The 23,473-nt window shown below is 37.6% G+C and overlaps 1 protein-coding gene across 1 annotated transcript in view; it reads left to right on the top strand.

The window, feature by feature from the left end:
* The window catches only part of ksr2 (kinase suppressor of ras 2), a 98,784-nt gene that overhangs the window by 47,280 nt on the left and 28,031 nt on the right, over positions 1-23,473 (top strand). The window contains exons 7-10 of the mRNA XM_055161645.1: positions 18,467-18,536; positions 19,890-19,973; positions 21,033-21,118; positions 22,689-22,795. Of these exons, the coding sequence (XP_055017620.1) occupies positions 18,467-18,536; positions 19,890-19,973; positions 21,033-21,118; positions 22,689-22,795 (347 nt within the window). The remainder of the gene's footprint in view (positions 1-18,466; positions 18,537-19,889; positions 19,974-21,032; positions 21,119-22,688; positions 22,796-23,473) is intronic.

Genomic DNA, 23,473 nt, shown 5'->3' with positions numbered 1-23,473 from the left:
TAATATTAATAATAAAGGACTACTCAAACATATGAATGAAACAAAACACAACTCCAGATATGATTTTAACAAGGCAACGTCTTTCTAGGATGGCTCAAAGCTAAATTTTGCATAATATAGGACTTTTAAACTTCAGACCATATTTACCCCTAAACATGAAGGTTATTTTTTGTTTGTGCCAACTGTAGTAATTCAGGTTCCAACTTAGATTTTATAACTAGTTGTGCCTACTTAAATTGCAATTTTGATTGTGATTAATTATGCCGTCTTCCTGTTAGTTTCATTCTGCCTTTTGAACTTACTTGTGAACAATATAGCACTGAAATTCAAGTATTGGAAATTAAAGGTGCACTGTGCAACTTTTCAAATGATGGATCCACCCTCTGCTTGTCTTGAGATTCTGCTGCTTTGCCTGGCATATCCCACAGTATAGCACTAAACTTACCTATCCTTCATTTATTCAATTACAGATGAAAAACATGCTTTAATACCATGCTTGTTTCCATAGAGATATATTTGTTTAATACCAGAAAAAATACAACATTTCAATATTAATAAATGACTGTTAGTCCTACCCACTTGCCCTTCACAGATTTTGAATTATGAAAGCAAAACTACCCTTCATTTTGTCAAATGCATATAGATTTTATCTGACGAAACCCCTTTTATACATTGGCAATATCATTCAAGTTGTATTATACATTTCTTTCAACAGATTGCATAAAGAATGTTTTTCCTGAATTAGATGAAAAAATATGGTACAAGGCTTTAACCTAACATAACATTCTTCCCCTGGCCTTGTATAGAAAAGGTCACTTCCTACAATGATGTTTACTGCTATAGATTTCTTTCAAATGCAGTTGTGCTGAAAGCGTCCACGGTTGACAATCAGCTGAGCGTTGTGACCGGAGGTAGTCTGTTAGTGCATGCTCATGTGTTCGGTGTGTAACTGATGAAGCCATTAGCAGAACAGGGAAACATAAAAGAAGTGAAGTCTGAGGAGGCCTGTCTGGTGGAGTTGATGTATGACTTTCACTCATTGCGTTGAATAGTGGTAGAGCTTAACCAGTGCATGTTTATGGGCAAGGCCTGGCTGTGAATAAACAACCTGCGGATACGAGACTGCACATAAATACATTGGAACAAACAGGTGCAGATGCAGAGAGGAATTTTCTATCACTAGTTTAATTCATCGCTACAATGGCACTTATCTGTAGTAAGCCAGCACGCTATTGGAACAAAACAAAACACAACTCCAGGTATGTTTTTGATGAGGTAACATTTTAACATGGCTTAAAGCTCACAAGAATCATTTTTGTGTAATAAGGTGAGTTTTTGGGTTTAGTCACAAATAGAAATGGTCAGGTTTAACATTTATGAATTTATAAATTTATACAGGATTTGAGACTATATACTGGGGAAAAAAAAACTGTTGAGTTTTTTTCTTATGGATAACCACTGAAAACTATAACACATTTTTAAGTTATTATGTCAGTTTGTCAAGATGAATAGTTCTATATCTCAGCTCACAACTTTATTGAGAAGTCACAGTGACATGTGGCTTCGGAAAATCAAGGATTATACTGCAAAATACCTACTGTACATGAGGTAAATTCAGAATAAGAATTTTTTATTTGAATAGAGATTGAACAAGAGTTTTAACTTGTTTTTACATGTTTCAGACAAAATATATTTTGTGTTATTTCAGTAAAAATTATATTTTGATCCTGTAAGAAATTTGCATTTGACTTTTGACATATTTCATCTTACCCCATTGGCAAATACAATTTCTTATTTCAGATTGAGAGTGTTCAATGTGAATTTTCTGGTGGAGGATCTTCCACCTGCTTGTCTCCATGGAGATTTCTTTACCTTCTTTACCTAAAATTTTCCACAGTATGTTATTAAACTTGTCTATCTTCACAGAGACAAGCAGATGGCACCACAAGATTAAAGGTTGTATAGAGGATTTTCCAAGGAACGAGAAATCCAGCGACTGTTTGTCCTTTTTCAAATGTTGCGCATGTGTGAAACCACCCCCCTCCCCCACAGCTCCCTACGTAGAAACGCCTCCTCTCTCCTCCTCCTTACGCCAGAAACAGGTTTGTTTACAGCCGGTGAGCTGCACATGACTTGTAAACAACTAACTACAGTGTTGGTTAGGCAAGGCGGAGAAGTGAGGAGCGGGGGGAGCGGGTGCGCGGACATTTCGTGCGCGGACGAGAAGTGAGGAGCAGGGAGAAGAGCGGAGCAGGGAGCAGGGAGAGGAGAGAGGAGAGGGGAGCGGTGCGCGGAGATTCCGTGCCTGGAGAAGTGAGGAGCAGGGGGAAGAGCGGAACGGGCAGCGGGGAGAGGAGCAGGAAAGGGGAGCAGAGAAGGGTGCGCGGAGATTCAGTGCGAATGAACTAGCTACAACACGCAGCAGCAAGCGGACTCTTTCTTTGCCTTGAAAATTACGTTTTCAGACATAGGATATCGCTTTCGTGTCCTGAAAAACGTTTGACTAGCTCTTGGAAATAAAGTACGTTTTCATAATAAGCAGAAGTTACCTGTCCAGGAGTAATTTGGCGACCAGTGCGTCAGTCTTTAGACCCTGCGTCTGCTTCAGTTGCGCCATCGCTGGAATGAATCTTCAAGAATCACCTTAGTTTGGCTTCGCTGCTTTTCCCCTTGTCTTCTTCTTTCAGCGAATCCTCAAAAACGGACTTTCTTTTGCGGCTAACTGCTCCTGGATTCTTGTCTGCCATTGCAACAAACTTTGTGCTAACTGCGAGGAAGATATAGGTCAAAAAAAGCCGCTAAGAACTGTTGCGTTGGTGGAGTAAACAGCGTCTGTGCGGCTTGCGTCTGTGGACGCAAACCACGTACCGGCAGCGCGCAGGCAAGTCAGTTATGCTAGAAACGTAGGGAGATTGATTGACAGCCTGTCAGCTAACAGATAACGAGGCAATGTCGTTATCTATTGGCAAATGTTTAGCTGGCCCCACCACGTCCAGAGTTGATGAATTTTTATTCTCTTTTTTTTTGGTCATCATAATTACAAGGCTACTGCACCTCTATAATGCTATCATTGACAATTTGAAACAAAAAAAAATCCTCCATACAACCTTTAAGATACAGGTCAGGTCTGTGGAGAGGCTACCCTGCTCACAGTAGAATGCATATTTTTTCTACCTTTTTGTCTTTTTGAGCAATAAAAACATATAAGATCTATATCTTTCATTTTATACTGTGGGACATTTCAAGCAGGTCATGTTAAAAGTCCTATATTGCATAAAATGTGAGCTTTTAGCCATGTCATAATGCTGTTACCTCCTCAAAAACATCCCTTGAGTGTTGTGTTTAGTTTCATTCCATTCACATGTTTATTATTAGTCTGTCTACATCTTTGAAGCTCAAAATGTTTTGTTCCAACTTGTGAAATGTGTTTTCTGTTTGAAAGAAAAAACAATGCCTAAAAAGGGTTTATGTGTTAAACATCTGTGAATGAAACAATTCCAGACATGTTTTTGATGCAGAAACAATATTGCCTCTTTAAATTATGCTAAATTAAGTCAGAAATGCCTACAAAATGAATCTTGGTCAAATCTGTCAAAACTACTCAAGTCCTAATATTTTAAATATGAAAAATTATACTAATAATATTAGTACATATATTTATGTTTTCTGTTGTTTAGCTGAATATAATTTATACAATTCCACCTCCAACCAGTCTTCCACTGGTTCTAAACTGAGCAACATGTAATATAAACCTTATCAGGTCTTTAGCTACAGTTTTATCATGATGATTGTTCATGTGCCTAACTGAAGGTGGCAGTCAGGCTCAGGTTCAGTTCTGATAAGATCTCCCTGTTTTGCTGTGTGTATCGGAGCACACAAAAGGGCCCAGCAAGGCAGAGCAGCCCAGGTAACAGTTTGCTCCAGGCTACCTCACACTGTCTCCGACCTGCAGTTTTATGGAGTTGGGGAGGAAGTACACAATCCTTTTTTATCCCAGTGTATAGAACGCATTATTAGACACGGAGGGGATCACAGCGTGGATTGGAGACCTGCCCGCTCCTCCTAAACCCCAAAATAAGCCGTCTGCCATGGATGACTCTGGGGGAGGAAGGAGCCACAGACATTCATTTTCTGCTCCAAGCGTTGTGCCAGAAACAAGCCTGTGTGCCTCCTTTGAAATTTCACCTCTGACTTCCAGCGTCATCACGCTCGGTATTACTGTGTACTGTGTCCCTGCCAGTGCTGCTGTTAAAGAGTCTGTGGAACATTTAAATATATCCTGTAGTTGGCTCATCCTCATGCATATCAGAACTGAACATACCTGTTGCAAGAAAAGGCTAAATTGAGTTTTTTGTAAATCCCATTACACCGTTGAGTTGAAGTTATCGCAAATATTGTTAAAGCAACATCTTACAACATATGACGAGAACAGTGCAATGAATCGAATATTAATCATGATTACACTGACCTATTAAATTTGTTAAATAAATATAAAATTGATAATATTCTGCTCTGGGTTCAAAACTTGGAGCAACTTGTCTAAATGAATTACTAAAGGATGAGTTTATTCTACTTATACTGAATGACCATAGGCTATGTAAATATTTCAAAAAGTAAGTGCAACGCTAAAATATATATATTTTTTTCTTTTTCAATCAACCAGCCTACATCAGTGTTTCTCGGATTTCAAGTTTATTACGCACAATTTACCCTTGTGAGTCTTTTAAACTTTGTAAGGAGTTAAAAAAAATTAAAAATACAGTGGAGCACATCCTGTATTACCTTATGATATCTCAAGGTGGAACAGTGTTTTCTGTACGAGAGAAGAACAAAACTGAACCCCAGGCATGTTTTTGATGAGGAAACAACATTATAACATAGATCACAAAACAGTACAATATGTTTTTTTTAGCAGGTTTGTATTTAGTTTATTTAGTCCAGGTCTATTTTAGGTTTTAGTGTGGTAGTAACTTGACCTGGAAAGCCACATTTCAAACAGGACTTAGTGTGAAAAGTTTCAGAGACACTGGCCTGCGTCATACAAAATTATCCAAACACCAACCCCAGTGTGCAGTTATTCTAATATTTAAACACGCTGCTTTTCGTTCTGATCAAACTGGATGACTCTTCTGGGGATGTATAAATAGAGTGACCCATCAGTGCACTGTGTTTGTCATTGTGTTTACTTGTGAATAAGCAAGTACAGAAGCGAAATGTTTTGTTGTGATGTGCAGCTCCTCCAGTGCCCCGAGGGCCCTGGGTTCTTATTTTCGGAAGCAGATAATGGCGGCGATGCTTGTGTGCATGTGGGGATGAACCCGGTCAGCCAGGCTAAATATCCGGCAATGCTCTGGGTTTGAGGCCATGCGATTGCGGCCATCTTGTACGTCAACACAAGTCATTCGATCAGTGCTGTCAGACTGGTTCAGTCTTATAGATGGTTTACACGTCTGGCCAAGATGAGTCAGGATTATTTGAGTTTATGTGCATAGTCCATAAGAGATCATGGTAGTGGTAAAGCTGCAATACTGTATGTGACTTTTCTAGTGGAGGTACCGCCACCTGCTTGTTTACATGGAGATGGTATTGCTTGTCCTAGATTGTTCCATAGTATGGCATTAAACATATCTACAGTATATCTATGAAGATAAATAGGTGACGTCACCAGACCAAGTTACTGGTCAGATCTGTTAGAGGCAGAGTTATTTTTAACAAGTTCATAGAGCAAACAAAAATATACAAATAAAATCAGCTAGAAAAAAAAAAATTGTTTCTCTTGATCAAAATTCAGCACACACTTTTTAAAAAAAAATCAAAATCATTACATTTGAAACTTCAGATCTCAGTCTGTGTGAAATACTTTTACTGAGTATGTTTTTGCTTCAGTATCTGTACTCAAATAACAAAATTGAGTACTTCTATCACCACTACCAGATCTTGACTTGGTTTAGAGTATCTTAACTGGAGGATTAACCTGTCGTTGATCAATGCAGCCGGAGTAGACCTATGAAAACTCTCTGACCTTTCAGCTGTGATGAATACTTACCATAAGTACTTACCATACTTTCAGACACAGTAGAGCATGTTGAAATTACTTTACATATACTTTTTATCAACTCTGAAATTAAATGAAACATGTTGTCCATATTGACGATGCTACATGTGACTGAAATACTCTGTACACGAGCCAGGGTATGTATTTATATCGCTCTGTTTTGATGACTTCACTGTCTTTCACTTATCTCTCATAAAATCTATTAGAGGTTGCGTCACACATCTCTTAGCAACCAAGAGTGCCCCTTTGAGAGTTGCCAAAAGATTGTACCTGTTAACTTCCCAGCATGATGAGAGGTTGAGAGGAAAATAGAGAAATTGGTGTTTATTATAAAATAAGTCAAGTTAACTGTGCACTGTGTAACTTTTCTGGTGGAGGGTCCGCCACCTGCTTGTCTCCATGGAGATGTTATTGGTTTGCCTTGAAATTTTAAGCAATATGGAATTAAGCATGTCTGTCTTGTATTTATTTCATTACAGGTGTTTGAATTCCTCAAAAATACCTTAACAAACGCTGTGAGCTGGCTTGCTTTTCCAAAGACCTGACCTAGTTTGGCCTATTTTCATCACTTGCTTATCTCCATGGAGATGGACAAGTTTAATGCTATACTGTAGAACATTCCACAAAAACAGGCAGAAGTGAAAAAGTGCACATTTAACTTCTAAATGTCAGTTTAAAGTTTTTATGAAATTTACACATAGGATTTCATTCAAATGTCATAATTGTTTTTCGCATGCTTTTCTAAAATGTCATTTGTGTTAGCTACATAAGATAAGCACATGTAAGAATTAAATTGACTTGAATTGAAGTTGTAAACATGAGAATGAAGACAGAGGTTTAGTCTGCGCTGATGCAGTAGCTCAGACTTTCTCTAATGAAACCTTGTAGAGGAGGTCATAAGCACGAGTCAATAAAGAGGTTGATGGGTCAATGGTTACTATGTTTGTTCCAAGGAAAGTAGGGCGACTCGTAAACACAGCGAGTGCAGAAAAACAGCTATGAAACATCAAAGGTTGTACTAGGACCTTACCTCAATTATAGCCATAGTATGTAACTTTTCAGGAAATAATTTGTTTTATTTTGGTTGCGTTAAATGCACTGGAAAAACACATAGAAAAAACATGCGTCTTTACTGTGAGTTGACTTCCATCTCCACAAACTTGTTGACTTATTGTTTCTATTTCCATGGAACCACAAGGGAAATTATTTGAACACAGTAGCTCACACATCACAGCATGTTATAATAACAAAGAGCAAAAAGATAAATGGTAATAACAGTTTCAAAATAAGTAGCAAAATTAACAAGCGACTCGTGCCAAATATGGCATAATGATACAAATGTATTATTTGTACAAGTAAAAATAAAATATAGAAATACAATAATACAAATACATCTCAGCTTAATACAAGAGGTGGATAAAGAGAAACGATGCAAAGATGAAACAATGATTGTGTAGAAGTGATCTATGACATAATGGTGAGTTGTTGTATGGAGTGTAGTATGTACGTAGTCCTGTAGTAGCTGAGCTGTATTATAGACACTATCTGTATTATTAGCAACAAATGTTCAAATGATACTTATTCCTGTAAACTCAAAGCCATATTTTACAAGTAAAGTTAGATCATTTTGACAGACTGTATGACTTATACTCAGCGCTAATGTTCATGGTGAATTCTGTTTGTGTGTGACTTTTTTCCATCTGCTCGCATTGTCCTTGCTTTCTTCCCAGGATTCATCTCTCCATTCTCTCCAAATGGACAAAAACAAACAGCTCATAAAGCAGCCCTTGTCTATTTAGTCGTAATGAGATGGCTAATTTGTGGATTTACTAAACTATTATAGCTTCATCTATGTCGTCCAAGAGCATTAACGTTGGCAGCACAGCGTTGGTTACGTCACCTGAGTATCTCTCTAGTCTGTGTTACATGGGCAAGCGCCTATGTTCATATATACACACTGAGGACATGTCTGTAAAGCCATATGGCCTTGGGGATCATCGGCTCGACATCTTCCTCCCTAAGATTCTACATGACAAAAAGTAATGTCTAAGTAAATTCAGATTACTCAGATTAAGAAGATTTAACTTGTTTTGAGTAGATTTCACTTGGCAAGTAAATTTATTTACCAATGGAATAAGTCAGACTTGTGAAGACTTGACAAAGACTTGTTGTTTTTCTTATCTTTTCCTCTTTCCAGTACAAAAAGACTTGTTCCATAATTTCTACAGATAAACAAATAAATAAATAAATATGTTTTTACTTGCATATATGCATTTAAATAATTATGCATTTTTGACACAAGTCTCTTGCTATTTTTCATTTTAGCTAAGTCTATGTAATAATAAACAATAATGTTCTTAATGCAAGTCATTTTAACTTGACAGCATTTTTGTAGTGTATGCTCTCTCTAAGTCTGCACACAGCCGCCTCAGCATCGTCCTTGTCAATCCTTTCCGCCTGCGTTTGTCACTGCATTGCAGCTTTTACTGTCGTCTCGTTCAGATGTACTGTATGTGTGCGCTCATTGTCAGAATTGACAGCATAATATTGTGCATAGAGCTGATTGGCATGTAGCCATCTCCATAGCAACAGTGTTGGCTGCTAAAACGGATTTTCTCGTGTGCTCGTGTTGGTACCATAGTTCCTCTCCACTCAATTACAAACTCAATTTCCATACTAAGGAATAAACTCGATACTCGATACCAATTCTGAAACCAAAGTGATAATATAAAAAAACACTCTTAAATCTTAACTCACAGAATGTGATTTTCACCTTTAAGTCATAGTACTTTATTTTATTTCACCATGCATACATAGTAAGAAATGGAAATTTTGACATTTAAGTCCTAGAATTTAGCAGCATTTAAGAGCAACATTAATCTTTTAATGTAGTTATTACAAAGCGCTCTTCTCATCAAATATGCCATGTCTTAATAGTGTTGTCATGATGCTAAATTTCAAACTCGATTTCAGTACCAAGAAATAGACTTGATACTCAGTATTCTGATACCACGGTGATTTTCAACATTAAATAATAGTACTTTTTATATTATCGTGTGTTTTTATATGTGTGTAATCCCTCAGTCATACAGTAATGTTCCATCACAGTCATGGTAAATGGGTGTATATGTGCTCTTATTCTTGTTCTGATATAACTCAAGATCATTCAGAAGCTATTCAGGCAGGACAGGTTAATTTCTGTCCTGTAAATGTGACTTTTTTAGCAACAATACTTGTTCAAATGAGTATTTGAATAGGGTTACTTTAGACACCCCTACTTCCACAGTCCTGCTCACCTTACAGTGCTCCATGAAGATGGAGAAAAGCTTTGTTTGGAAGGTTTCACAGAATTATATTAATTCTACCTTTATGAAGCTCAAACCAGGTCAGATCTTCTGTGGAGAGGCAACCATACTCACAGACAGAAGCCCTGTTTTTCTAAGTATTTTTGAGCTATAAAACCTGTAATTGAATAAATGTAAAGTAGAGCTGTTTAATGTTATTAAACAGATTGCAGATTGAGGTTGGGGGTAATTGTTGGGGTACACAAGGAGGATTATTTTTGTTAAGATCTCGTTGGATGTGCTATACATCATTTTATTTATCTGGCTATGTTACGATCTACAATTTTTTCATTTGCTGTTATCTTTTCTGTACCTTTTACCCCACCATGTATGAAAAGAAACGTTAATAAAAAGTTACATATTGCACCTTTAAAGCAGCAAACGAGGAGGGGGTTGTAGACTCTCTCTGTAACAGCCTGTGTCACATCTCTGCAGCTCTCATGTGCTATAATACAGAGCTTTGTGCACAGGACGCCCACACACATTTTACACTGTTCACTTGTTCTACTCCACTGTACATAGGATCAGTATAGGCTCCGCTCATTAAGCGTCGTCGCGTGTGCCTCCTCACGGCATGCACACTCCACTGTTGTAAATGGATTCTATTGATTAGTCCCTGATTATATTGTGATCCTGGACAACTGCAGTTAGCAAATAGAGCTGGGAGAGTTTGATGCTTTTCAAAATGGTATAATGATCACTTGATAGCGCCGGCTGTGACAATTACTTAAATGGTTTGAATGAATAGTTGTTTTTGTTGATGTAATTTTATATTCTTCTCTTGCTTTGTGGGGAATCTTTAAAAATGGGACAGAGGGGTGTAATGCAATAAACTGAATTTAATAATATTGTGCTTAAAGAGAAAATATTAAAGAATTTCAAGTTACAAAAGAAATGACAGGCATCTTAAGAAATGTAAATTTTGACATTTAAGCCATAGATTTTAGCATAGTTTAAGAGCAACATTAATATTATAATGTAGTCAATATTACAAAGTGACTAAAATCTCTTCTTATTAAACATATTTTTATTTTTATCACATTGTTGTACTTACCTATTTTACAACCACTTTTATTTATTTTAGTTCATATACACAATGTTGTCAAAATACTAAAACTTCAATTTGATTTTGATAACAAGAAATAGACTCAATACTCAATATTCTAATCCTCAAGTGATTTTCACAATCAAATAATACAACTTTTCTTTATATTACCTTGTGGCTTTAGTAGTCCATAGGTGTACTTGTATTTCTACTATCTTTCTTTCTATATTTTATTTTTACTTTATCTATGTGCTCTTATACTTGTTCTGATAAAGCTCAAGATCATTCTAAAGCTATTCAGGAATGGTTTATTTCTGTTCTGTGAATGTAACGTTTTTAGTATCAATACCTGTTCAAATGAGTATCTAGTTTTGATACTAGTTTTAGTATTGATTAGTATCTGATTCTTGATACTTTTGGCAACACTGGAAATAAAGGAATCTAAGTATTTTCACCGCCTCTTACCCGTAGTGTAAAAGAATTAAAACTTCATATGCTAAATTTCGTGTGACCCGATGTCCTTATTTATCCAGGACAATCCCAGGTTTAAAATTGCGCATCTTTTCTCGTGAAGGGTCCGTCACCTGCTTGTCTTTATGCACATGTTGTTGCTTTGTCTAGAATGTTCCACGGCAGAGATTAAACCTATCTATCTCAAGGGAGACATCGATATGCCACATGCCACAGGTCCGATCTGTGGAGTGGCAACCTTAAGAAGAAGAAATTGTTCAGTATTTTGAGCAATAGAACCACCCATAGTAAGTAAATGCTAGATATGTGTTTAATGACATACCATGAAACATTCCAGGCAACGCAATAACATCTCCATGGAAACAAGCAGGTGATGGACCCTCCAGAAAAGTTGAGTATTACACCTAAGCTCTGTACAATGTTCCAGCAGGTTTATCCAAAACCATTGATTTGTCCCAGTTTTGTACAAGAAATGTTCCAGGTGTCCCTGTTTTGATCTGAGACCCACCAACAGTAAAGAGGGTAATATATTATCATTTGTTTGGCTAAAATACAGAAAACTGGGCTTGAAAATTACCATAAAGCAAAATAAAAATGCAACGACAGAAGTCCCTCTGATTATATACTGACCCACAACTGAGTCGAGAATGGACAATGTTACACTCTCTTTTCACAATTTTATTTATACCAACAATCCAAACCTGGGTGTGTTCCAGTTTTGAGTTTTTAAGCTCTGGCCACCCTCTCTAAAGTACATACATGTCAATAGCTTTGTGCATGTGTGAACCTGCTAGCCAGTGCGCGTCACATGAGCTCTCTGAAGGAGGACGAGCGCGGGCTTAATTAGGAGGAGGCCAATCACACAAGATGGAGGAGGACACTGCTGTCTGGCGCCTGGGGGGTTCTCAGCTGCCACAGGCTCATCTGTCATGCACACACACACGCAGGATGCTGTAATCATTTCCCATGCTGTCCTTTCCCATTACCTGCAGGGTAATACAAGGCCAGCCACTTCATACAAACATGACTTCAATTTGGAGACCTTGGAAAAAAAGATTGTTTTTTATGTCTGGGTTTGTTAAAATTCTCTCAAGTTCTTGCTTTTATCACAAAGAATCAGCAGCAGCCCTGGAACAAGCTGTATGCTCACTTATTTTCTCCATGTTCACAGCAAAAAATGTTTCCAGTATTTCATGAACAACAAGCAGGCATACAAGGCTGCATGATTCATCACAACTCAACTGAAATCAAATTGAATAATCACAATTAGGAAGGAGACTATGCTTACTGGTAAGATAATTCTGCCTTTAAACAACATAATTGTGTTCTAATAATGTATAAAAAAAAGAAAAGAAAAAAATACTATCCCTGCCTTTATGAACATGCCTCCACTACATGTATAAAAAGAGATGTGTATTAGTTTGGCAGTCCATATTCCAGTCATCTCTAAAATGGTAAATGTTAAATGATAGAATCAGACCATTACAGCATAACTTAAATAAAGTTTTCCTCATCAAAGCATACCTGGAGCTGTGTTTTGTTTCATTCACACGTTTAACACACAAATCCTGTATATTTATACTGAGTTCTTCTCTCAAACAGAAAACACTCTGTTCCAGATTGTGATACAAGAAGTGCTTCACTGTGTTTTTTAAACTCCATACATCTTCACTAGAAACATTTGATAATTTCAGCCCTTCTTCCCAATCTCTTCTGAATGGTACTGAAAGGTAAAAGGAAGCTGTTGCTGCTTGAAAAGTGCTGCTTCGTGACATCACAAGGTGCAATAGCACATTTTGAGCTTAAGAGATGTCACCAGACTAATAATAAAGGGTTATTCAAAGATGTGAATGAAACAAAACACAAATTAAGGTATGTTTTTGAGGTAACAACATTCTGAAATGGCTTTAAGTTCACAATAGCCAATTTTGGTCATAGGACTAATCTAAAATAATCTAAATACAATTGCATGCAGAAAAGAAGAAATAGAATAGGTAAGATTACAACTGGTTTCATTGACTGTACTGGTATGATTCAATGCAGCTTGAATCTGTATGAATAATTAAAGCAATGACCATTAACCTTTGTCATATTGAGTGACACACGTGGACCTCATTATAGGCCACTCCTGACCCCTGTCTCATCTGCATAGGACTCCTGAGCATTAGACATTTACTATGTATCTGTATCAAAGCGTCCCCTAACGGTTCTGTTCCCTTTGAAAGAAATGAAACCTCTTTTTGTTAAATCCCATTTGTCCATTTGGGAATTGTATTGACTTGGGAATCCCCACACTTTGCTCTGTCATTTTGCATTTGAAATAAATGTTTTCTTTTCATCTGGCTCTGGGGCCAGCTGGAGGATGGATCATGTGGATGACCCTGTGACTACAGATAATTGAACCCCAGGTCTTATGTCAAAGACTGTGATGAGAGCTGTACAACTCTAGAGACTCCTCTCATACTAGACTTGAAAAATTGCACCAGAAGTGACATTACATTTAATTTAAACTTTATTTGAATACACACACAACAGTTCTGTGGGCAGTTGATTACAAAGCCCTTTACCATTGTCCTTGTGAAGCCAAATGGCACATTTTGAGAAGGAAAAGTACAGTTCTCTACAAGCCTTCCCATAATACTGCAATAAATATTGCACTTTGAGGTTAATTCTCTGATTGGATGAATTATTAGGTATGTGTGAGTAGGCAGGTCATTATAATTATTGATTTATCATTCAGTATATGAAAGCTGGAAGAATATTTTCAATATTTATCATGTGCACTTTTTTTTTTTTTTTTTTTTTTTTGCACTAGTGGGAAATTTTTGGTCATTTTTTGGCTGGTTTGAGCTGTAGAGGAATGAATTAATCACTTCTATGACTCATTACAGATGCAAACTAAGTACTAAAGTCTTTCATTCTGTTGTTTATCTAATGCAGCTCATGCTTTTTTAACAGTGTTTTAGATGTAGAATAGTTTTTGTGGTTTAAAACTGCTCTTGGGTTATTGTGTCAGTGGCATAAATTAGTTTCAACATTTTCATTTATTGTCTATATTTACTTCAGCACTATATTGAACTTCAGTTTGTTATGGTGACAGGTCTATGTGTGAGTATTGATTTGATGTAAAGTAAAATACAAACTGTTTGAACCATGACTGGAGGAAGCCCTATGAAAGAGCTTCAGTGTTGTAAATTGTGTAAATTGTAGTTAAATTTTACTGTATTTCCCTGCTGTACCCCCCCTTTCCTGTTGGCAGAATAATGTAGAAAGGCAAAATTCTCCATAAGTGTATGTAAACTGATTTTTCATTATTCCAGCCAATTCATTTGAAAACTGCTTTCTTCTATTTGTGCACAATGAACCTTATCAGAGCTACTGAGCACAGTTTGCAGATAGAGAAGTGTCAGCAGATACACAAAGATACTACGCATCTTGCACCACAACACTGACAGGGCCAATGGTCTGAGCGGCCTATGACAGGTGCTGATGTCAGTTCCTCCTCTGGATTGAGTTATCAACCTGATTTAGTGTAATTGAGTGACGCATTGGAGAGAGAGAAGACACTGTGCCTCTAGAGGATTGTGGGGGGAGGGGGGCTTCAATGCTGTCAACAGATCATTGTGGAAGAACCATGACTGCATACGAAAGGTTTATTGTCATTGTCAGTGCATATACATGCACTCAAGTATGCCGGTTATGACCAGTTTTTTTTTGAGTATCCTGGTTTTGTGAGTGTCCATGTATTCTGGATATTGTGGCATGTAGACACAGTATCCTGATTTCTCAACACTGTTGCCGAACTGAGCATGTGTGAACTGAAGTAATGTTAACAAAAAACAGTAAGAGCATTAACTTTCCCAAAACAGCTTTCTAAAAATGCCTTTCTAAAAAATTTTCTAAAAAAAAAAAAAAAAAATTGCCATAGCTTGGTATTGCAATGTCCACCACCACTGCTTTGTTCTGTTGCTTATCCATCACAACAATGTCTTGTTGGTTCGCCTTCACTATTCTGTCAGTCTGTATCCGGAAGTCCCACAGGATCTTGGCTCAGTCATTCTCCACAACCTTTGGATATGTTTCCCACCTTGACTTTGGGGTCTCCAGCCCGTATTCTGCACAGATGTTTCTGTACACTATGCCCGCCATTTGGTTATCTTGCTTCATGTATGCTTTCCCTTCCAGCATCTTACACCCTGCAGTTATGTGCTGGACTGTCTCAGGAGCCTTCTTTGCACAGTCTACACCGTGGGTCTTGTCTGGTGTGGTAGATCTGGGCCTCTATTGCTCAAGTGCCCAGGGCCTGCTCCTGAGCAGCCATGATGAGTGCCTCTGTGCTGTCCTTCAGACCAGCCCTCTCAAGCCATTGGTAGGATTTCTTGATCAGCCACTAGAGTATTTTTCCTACTTGTCCTGCCATGATGGTCCCTCCAGCACCTCTTCCTCTGAACCCCACTGTCTGAGACATTCTCTGAGAACTTCATCTGTCGGGACTTGGTCATTGATGTACTCATGGAGCTTGGATGTTTTGTCCTGGACAGTGGTTCCCACACTCACTAGTCCTCAGCCTCCTTCCTTATGGCTCGCGTACAATATCAGGGTGCTGGATTTGGGATGGAACCCTCCTTGCATGGTCAGGAGCTTTCGTGTTTTAACATCTGTGGTCTGTATCTCCTCCTTTGGCCAGCTTACGACTCTTACAGGGTATCTGATCACTGGCAGAGCATAGCCCATATGTATATATAGTTGGAAGTTCGCATGCGGGCTATTCTGGCTCCTACTGACCCTGGCTCCCATTGACATTGTCACCTCTCTCTCTGCAACTGCTGCTGTAAGCCTCGTCATTTTGGTCTTAAAATGTTTGTATTAATCCGCTCGACATGATCGTGGTGTTTTGTTTTTTTTTTTGTTTTTTTTGGTTATTTTGTCATAATAGTAATAAAAATGATCCAGGCTCTATATTATGCAACAGGATTTTTAAAAACCTGTTATAAAGCTCCTTGACATATATGTGCCAGAATACTCGTGATACTTGGATACTGAAAATTGAAAGTAATGAAACAAATTTATGTCACTGACACAACACTAAAGCAGGGTTACCCACCAAAAAACTATTCTAAATCTACAATATTATGAAAAACCATGAACTGCAATAAAAAGTACTAGTTTGAGTCATAGAAGTTATTTATTCAATCTTCTACAGTACAAATCTTATAGTATATATATATATATATATATATATATATATATATATATATATATATATATATATATAATAAAAGTACTCATGACCCTCTAAAAATGTGATTTATTTATAAGACAATATAATTTTTGTGACAGTTAGAAGTTACAGTTATAATTCTAAAATGGTATTTGATCAAGAAATTTAGATTTACATATTTTGAAAAGGGGGGAAAGGGGCCCACTTTTGTTTTTGTGGCAAGGCCTTGTGTGGCAAAATACATTTTATTGCAGATATTCAGTATTCTATAAGTAAATACATCATCAAAGTATTCTTCTCAACACTTCATACATGTGGTTAAACTCAACACTCCAAACTTACTTTGGTCCCTTATGCTGCCGATACGTTTTAAGAGGAGAGGATTAAGAGAATATGCAAACACTTGAGGACAGCTGTGTATTTCAAGAGTTGTTTTTTTCTGTAAGGCAGCGTGATTACACCATCTGCTTTTCTTGGAAGCCTCCCATTTATATAGATCTCCTCTCCACTATGGAGTTTAGTTTATAAATATTATTGTGGAGGAGAAGAATCTATGGTTCTCTCTCTATGTACAAACACACTGCAATTGCTCCTGGGAAAATGACAACAAAACTGTCATGAATAAATTTACATGAAAGCTTCCATTGGTGTTTATAATGATATAGTGATAATACTTTTGTCTTTGTGAGAAGCCCTCTCTGTGGCCAGCCCCAGTAACACTATTTACCCCAGTGACATGTTTGTGTCCTTAGGGGACCTTTCTGCTCTGTGCAAATCAAAACATTAAACAGACAAACCCCCCTTTTCAAACCTCGTAATCACAGATTTTTTATGAGACGTCACTCCCAGAGGAAAATTTTCTGATAGTATTGAGTTTAACAATTATCACATATTACACACTGACAGCTTCTTTAGCAGGCTGGTTTTAAATGAGCCATGTTCACAAGATTCTCACTGAGATCACACGTGAGTGATAGTGTGTGAAGATTGCTTCACAGCTGTCATTAAGGCCACAGGACCTGTTAGGATCTGGTCCTTGAGTGTGCTTTTTCACACAGCCTTACAAAGATCTGATTAGGTTTATATAGTGGACACTGTGGTTTTCTGTTGCATTTAACCTCTGCAAAACATTTCCCCAAACAAATACACTAACCTGAAGCCACATTTCAAAGACACGTTGAATTTATATTGGTTGTATATTACAGGTGGATTTGAAATTGAAATAATAATAATGAATATGGTTCCACAGGTCTGGGCCTTTTCAGATATGCCGCCTTTAGAAACCACTGATGACAATACGGTGCAGCCGCTTTACAGGGAATGCTCTGGTATTAAGAGGTGCTGCTCTAATGGACTGTGGATTATGTTTTGTTGTAAAAGCCTTTTAAAGTAAGAGTTTCTCACAATGACACACAGCCAGCACAGAAGTGGTCTTATCTGCTCTGCGCAGGCTGCTCCAACAGGACCTTGACATTTTTGTGCCGTTTTAAACCCCTTTGCCCCAGAAAAATGCATTGTTATGGAGGCATTTCCTATAAACCTGTGTATGTATTTATGCATGTACGGTTTCCATTCACCCATGTTAAAAGTGCATCTCTCGTCTTCAATGATGAGTGGACAGTGAGTCACCCTTCTTCATGTGGACCATAATAGCTGATTAAATCTGACTTCAAATGTCATATCTGTGCAGCAAATCTAGTCAATATTTCTGAGTAAAGGTGCATTATGTAACTTTTCAGGGGTGAGGTCCACTACGTTTTTGTGTCATGGAGATGTAATTTTTTTGCCTGTTTTTTTTTTTTTTTTTTTTTTACAGTATGGCATTAAATATATCTTATACTTATTTAATTGTGAGTGTTTTGCTGGTATTGCTTAAAAATATCTTAACGGTCTTGAAGCTGTGTTTTGGTTATTCACACATATTTGAGTAACTCTTATTTTTTATCTGTCTACAACTGCAAAGCTCAAAATGCACGGTTCCACATTGTGATATCATGAAGCGATAGTTTTCAAGATATCTTTTACCTTTAGTTCAACAGAGACTGGCAATTCAAAGGCTGAAATCATCCAAATGATTCTAGTGGAGATGTATGGAATTTAAAACACATTGGAGCACTTCCTGTATTAAAACATGGCATCACAAGGTGGAACAGTGTGTTTTCCATTTGAGAGAAGAACATAGTTGCCTCACAGTGAAGGTTTTTTGTGAACACATATGAACGAATGACTTAAAGCTCCCAAGAGTCAATTTTGTGTAATATAGGACCTTTAAACCCTGTATGTATGTCATGATTTGCTGCTGATCACTCTCTTTTCTTTACTCTGTTCAGATACGCTCTCAGTGCCTCGCTGGTCCCCGCAGATTCCTCGAAGAGATCTGGGAAACTCCATCAAACACAGGTAAGCCAGAGTTCATGTACGTCTCCAGCTCTGATTGATTACATAAGCCATTAAAAGCGGGCCATTCACAGCATCTCATTGTCTGTCTGTCACCCCGCTGCTCTCCTAATGTAACCCATCTACCTTCAACAATAGCCATGGCAACTCTGATATGTCAGCGTGTGGGTGCTCGGCAACTCAACGTCTGCGAGATGGCAAGGGCTGCCTCATCGTGCTCGGCTACAGTGTCATTTACAGCTTAGTATTAAATGAACACTTACTTTTTATTATTGTCAAAAGTCTCCTTGACACTTCTCTTTGCATATCTCATTCGCATGCCTTTAGTTTTATTTGTGTTCCTAGTAGAGAGAATGCTGTAAATGTTAAGTATTTGAAAGACACCGGTAGTGCTTCAGGAGGCTGAGTGGTTGTCTTATGACTGGAAGATTACTACTTTTGTTATGTCATTGAGCAAAACCGGTCAATTATCATTCATCCAGGAGTGGTCCAAGTTAGGAAAGTTACAATTTATTTATTTAGCTACTTGTATCTCAAACCGTTAACATCAAATGGAAATTGACAAAAACAGTGTCCAGTCCTATTTTACACAAAAGATTTTCTTCTGAGCTTTAAGCCATGTTAGACTATTCTTGCCTGGTATTCAGTATTCTGTAATCAAACACGTTTTCAAAGTATTCTTCCCATCACTGATAATGCATAAAACTGTAAAGTGACTCAGCACTGTATTAAAACTATGCATTATGATAACATATTGTACCCTTAAGACACGTATTTACCGTATTTACTTAACACCAAGAAATTCAAATAGGACCACAAATAAGCTGCTTCTACTTTTTTCAGAGAACGAAAGGAGTAGCCTAGATTTGCTCATGTCAGTCGGCATTATCCAGCTAGCCTAGCCACACTGCTTCTCTTGGGCGCCAGGTTGGGTAAATACATCCAATAATCACAAAGCTCTTTACTCGGTCTGCTCTCCTTGGTCGGCTGTTATTGCGTTTGATGTGTATGGGGGGGGGTTCAGCTCTAAAATGCACCCTGTAGCCTTGGACGGTGGACCAATCGCATTCATGCAAATCCTGTGTAGAGCTCTCTCTGGCATAAGGTGAATGCTGAAAGATGCAAACCAAATGGGGCAGTATTAAATCAGCAGGTGAGGAGAGTTAGGAAGGAAACAGGACTATCTTCAGGTGCCTATTATGTGTGCGGAAAGGTTACACAGTGAAAATCAGGCATGCCTTCACAAAAACTGTCTGCTGCAGTGAGAAAACAAAACGCTAACAAAAGGTCATGAGAACAATTTATACTTCTGTGTGAAAATTTCTGTATCTCATGCTCTCCTTTGTTTTTGCACAGGTTTTCCACAAAGTACTGGATGTCGCAGACCTGCATAGTCTGTGGAAAGGGAATGTTGTTTGGACTGAAATGTAAAAACTGCAAGTACGTGTCAATGTATAACAATATTCACTTAAAGGTCCTATATTACTCAAAATTTACTCAAACCTGCAGTTGTGTTCTGTTTCATTCACACATGTTTGAGTAATTCCTTTATTATTAGTCTGTCTACAACTCCAAAGCTCAAAATGCTCTGTTCCATCTTGTTATGTTGTCATGAAGTTGTAGTTTTCAAGGTAACAGCTCCTTTTACCTTTTGTTCAGTACAGACTGGCAATTGCAGCCAGGGCTGAACTTTTCCAAATGATTCTAGTGAAGGTGTATAGAGTTTAAAAACACAGTAGAGCACTTCTTGTATTACCACATGACATTACCACATGACATTGCAAGGTGGAATAGAGTGTTTTTTTCTGTTTGAGAGAAGAACTCAGCCTAAATATGCAGGGTTTGTGCGTTAAACAAAACACAGCTCCAGGTATGTTTGTGATGAGGAAACATTATAACATAGCTCAGAAAATAGGGTAATATAGACTCTTTGAAGGAGATATATTACACAGACTTTTTTTTTATCTGTTAAAAATGCAAAATTATAATCTTTGTAACAGGCAAATCATTAATACATGGTTTCAGATTAATCAGTGAAAATTACACATACTAATGCATATGAACTACTATCACGTGTTTAATTATGCATTAGCTGCTGTGCTCCAGCCCACATTTCAAAATGCCAATTGGATCACGACTCGATTTAATGCGGCATACAATTTCTGTAATTTTGTCTGCATTGTTTGGTCCTTCGTCAGTTCTCTGTTTAAAGGACCTATATTGTGCAAAATTGACTCTTGCCAATGGATCAAAACACAACTCCAGGTATGTTTTTGATGAGGAAACAACACTGTAACATAAATTAGAAAATAGTATAATATGGGCCCTTTAACAACGAAACAATAATTTAGCCCTAGTTTGTGTATGTAGTTCTTCCTAATATTTGCTGCAGCTTACGTTGTGTTTACTCCCCCCCGTATTTGCCCTGTATTGTACTGTCAGTCTGTAATGTTTGTACAGATCTGCTCTAATCTCTTGTGTGTTTGATCGCTCACACAGGCTGAAGTGCCACAACAAATGCACCAAAGAAGCCCCACCTTGCCATTTACTCATCATACAGCGAGGAGGACGAGAATCTCTCAAAGGTAGTACATTTTATATATGTATCTAAGCTTTCAGAGTGATGAAAATGTCTTCAGTTACCATAGAAATGAGCGATTCAACAGAGAATATAGTGATCTCCAAAGTCCTCAAAATGGCACCTATAAGCTGAAACCCAGGCAAATACATATTTTCTGAATTTAAGGATTTTGTGAGGACCTTTTCCCATTCATAATATGTTATATTGATGATATTTTGATTTGAATTGAGCATTGCTGTAACAACAGAGGACTGTTGCCATGCCAAATCCTTCAAATCATGAAGGAATCCTCATGCCTGAAACCCATGGATATCCTCCATACTGGTGGTATTGGGATCTAGATTGTGTTGTACACTCAGTTGTATTGTGTTTTCAAAAACAATATCCAAAGGAAATCTATACTATGTTGAATCTATACTATTGTATTCACTCAACTTTATACCCATGAACTTGCCATGCTACAACACAAATGTACATTTGCTCTGTAATCTAATATTGAATATAGTGAAAAATAGGGATGCACTGATAAGATAATGGTATCAGATATCGATGCCGATGCTGAAAAATTTGGTTTATCAGCTTCCAAATATTGGTTCAGCCCAGAAAGTCTCACAATGTAAGAATTTTTACTTATACAAAGCTGTTCTGAAGTTACTTGAGGAATAAATAACAGCTACATATCACGTTTGGAGCTTAGTTACTTAGATCTGCAGTTTTTGGGAATCGACAGATACATAAAGCCATTGTAATGGAATTGGTATTAGAACTGAAAAAGCTGGATTGGTGCATCTCTACTGAAAAATAATGGTGAATGTGCAATGATGAAACTCAGTAATACACATTTCACTACTCTTCTTTATTTTCTAATGCAATGTCATGATGTAATATTGTCCAATTGTAAAGAGAAATGATTATATTTATAATAAATATTTAAAAACTATTAGTAACACTGGTAATTAGCTTAGGGGATGTGTTTACTGTAAATTAAACATGAGTCTTGCTAATTGACATGCAAACTCCACTTTAAGCCGACTCCTGATTATTCATGCACTTTACAAAGGCTTTGATAGACAGGGTAGCCTCATTAAGTGGAGCTGAAGCCCAGTAAAAAGATGTAAGAGGCATTGGGTTGGTCTAATAGAGGGTTATCTCAGATTAATTAAGCCACTTTAGTTTGACAAATGTGTGTGCGTCATATACTGCAAGGACTGACATAGAAAGCAGTGTAGAAATCCTATTACCGCGTATCTGAATTAAAATTGTGTTTTTTTTCTGCTTTCTTTTTTCTTCTCCATAAAGATCACCAAGGAACAACTCAAGGTAAAGGACTAATCAGACTTCCTCCTGCCAGTTTTAGTTAAAGAAATGAGAATTCTTAATGACTTTGCATATGGGAGAGCTTGTACCAGCGTGATAACAGAAGGGTAGATTGCAATTTTTTTGTATTCCGAAAGCAGGCATTGATAAAGAGTTTTTTTTTTCCTAATTTCCTAAAGCCATTTGTATGTCTATTGTTTCAGTGTAATCCTGGTTTGCCCATTTTCGATGTATTTTTTTCTCTGCTCATACAGTAGCTCGCTTGGTACGAACCGAATCCGTGCCATGTGACATCAACAATCCTCTCAGGTACACAGACCTGCACATCAGCCAGACCCTCCCCAAAACCAACAAAATCAACAAGGTGAGTGCGATCTATAGAAGGACAGGTCCCATACCGCCTCTTTTCCTTCATATTGCAGTTCTTTAGTATTTCGGGTCTTGTAAAACTGATATGAGTCATCATCTCTCTCCGCGGGGATCAAGAACCGTGCAAAAATATCTGCAGCGCCAGGAACGTTTGAATGCCTTTCGATGCATCCATTGTTTTTGTTTTCCCCAGCATTTTAAACAACCCCTGCACAGCTCCAAAGTTTAATAATAGTAGCTCTAAAAGTTTGGGTAACTCATTGATCTGTGACGCTGCTTCTGTCCGTCTTGGTTAAAGGAGGTTTCTAATGCAAAGTCCACATGTGTGAATCACATATGTGCTATTGTATATGCTTGTGTATTACTAAATATCAGGAAAGGCATAGTAAGTCTTCTTTAAAGGTGCACTGCTTAACTTTTCTGGTCCGCTACCTGCTTGTCTGCATGGAGATGTTATTGCTTTCCTTGGAATGTTCTATGGTATGACATTAAACATTTACAGATGATTTCATTTGGGTGTTATTTGTTGCTCAAAAATGCAATAATTCCTTCTGTGAATAAGGGCGACTCTCCATAGATCTGAATTGTAACATTGCATAGTGCTGTTACCTTTTGTCTCCCTTGTGATGGGAGACAAACCTAAAAAACATGCATCAGGGACTACAGTTGGAAA

This window comes from Boleophthalmus pectinirostris, unplaced genomic scaffold, assembly GCF_026225935.1.
Source record: "Boleophthalmus pectinirostris isolate CB_2022bp ecotype Guang Dong unplaced genomic scaffold, ASM2622593v1 HiC_scaffold_4, whole genome shotgun sequence".
Taxonomy (NCBI): domain Eukaryota; kingdom Metazoa; phylum Chordata; class Actinopteri; order Gobiiformes; family Gobiidae; genus Boleophthalmus; species Boleophthalmus pectinirostris.
Note: the sequence above shows the minus strand (reverse complement) of the source record. Positions and strands in the feature narration are given on the sequence as shown.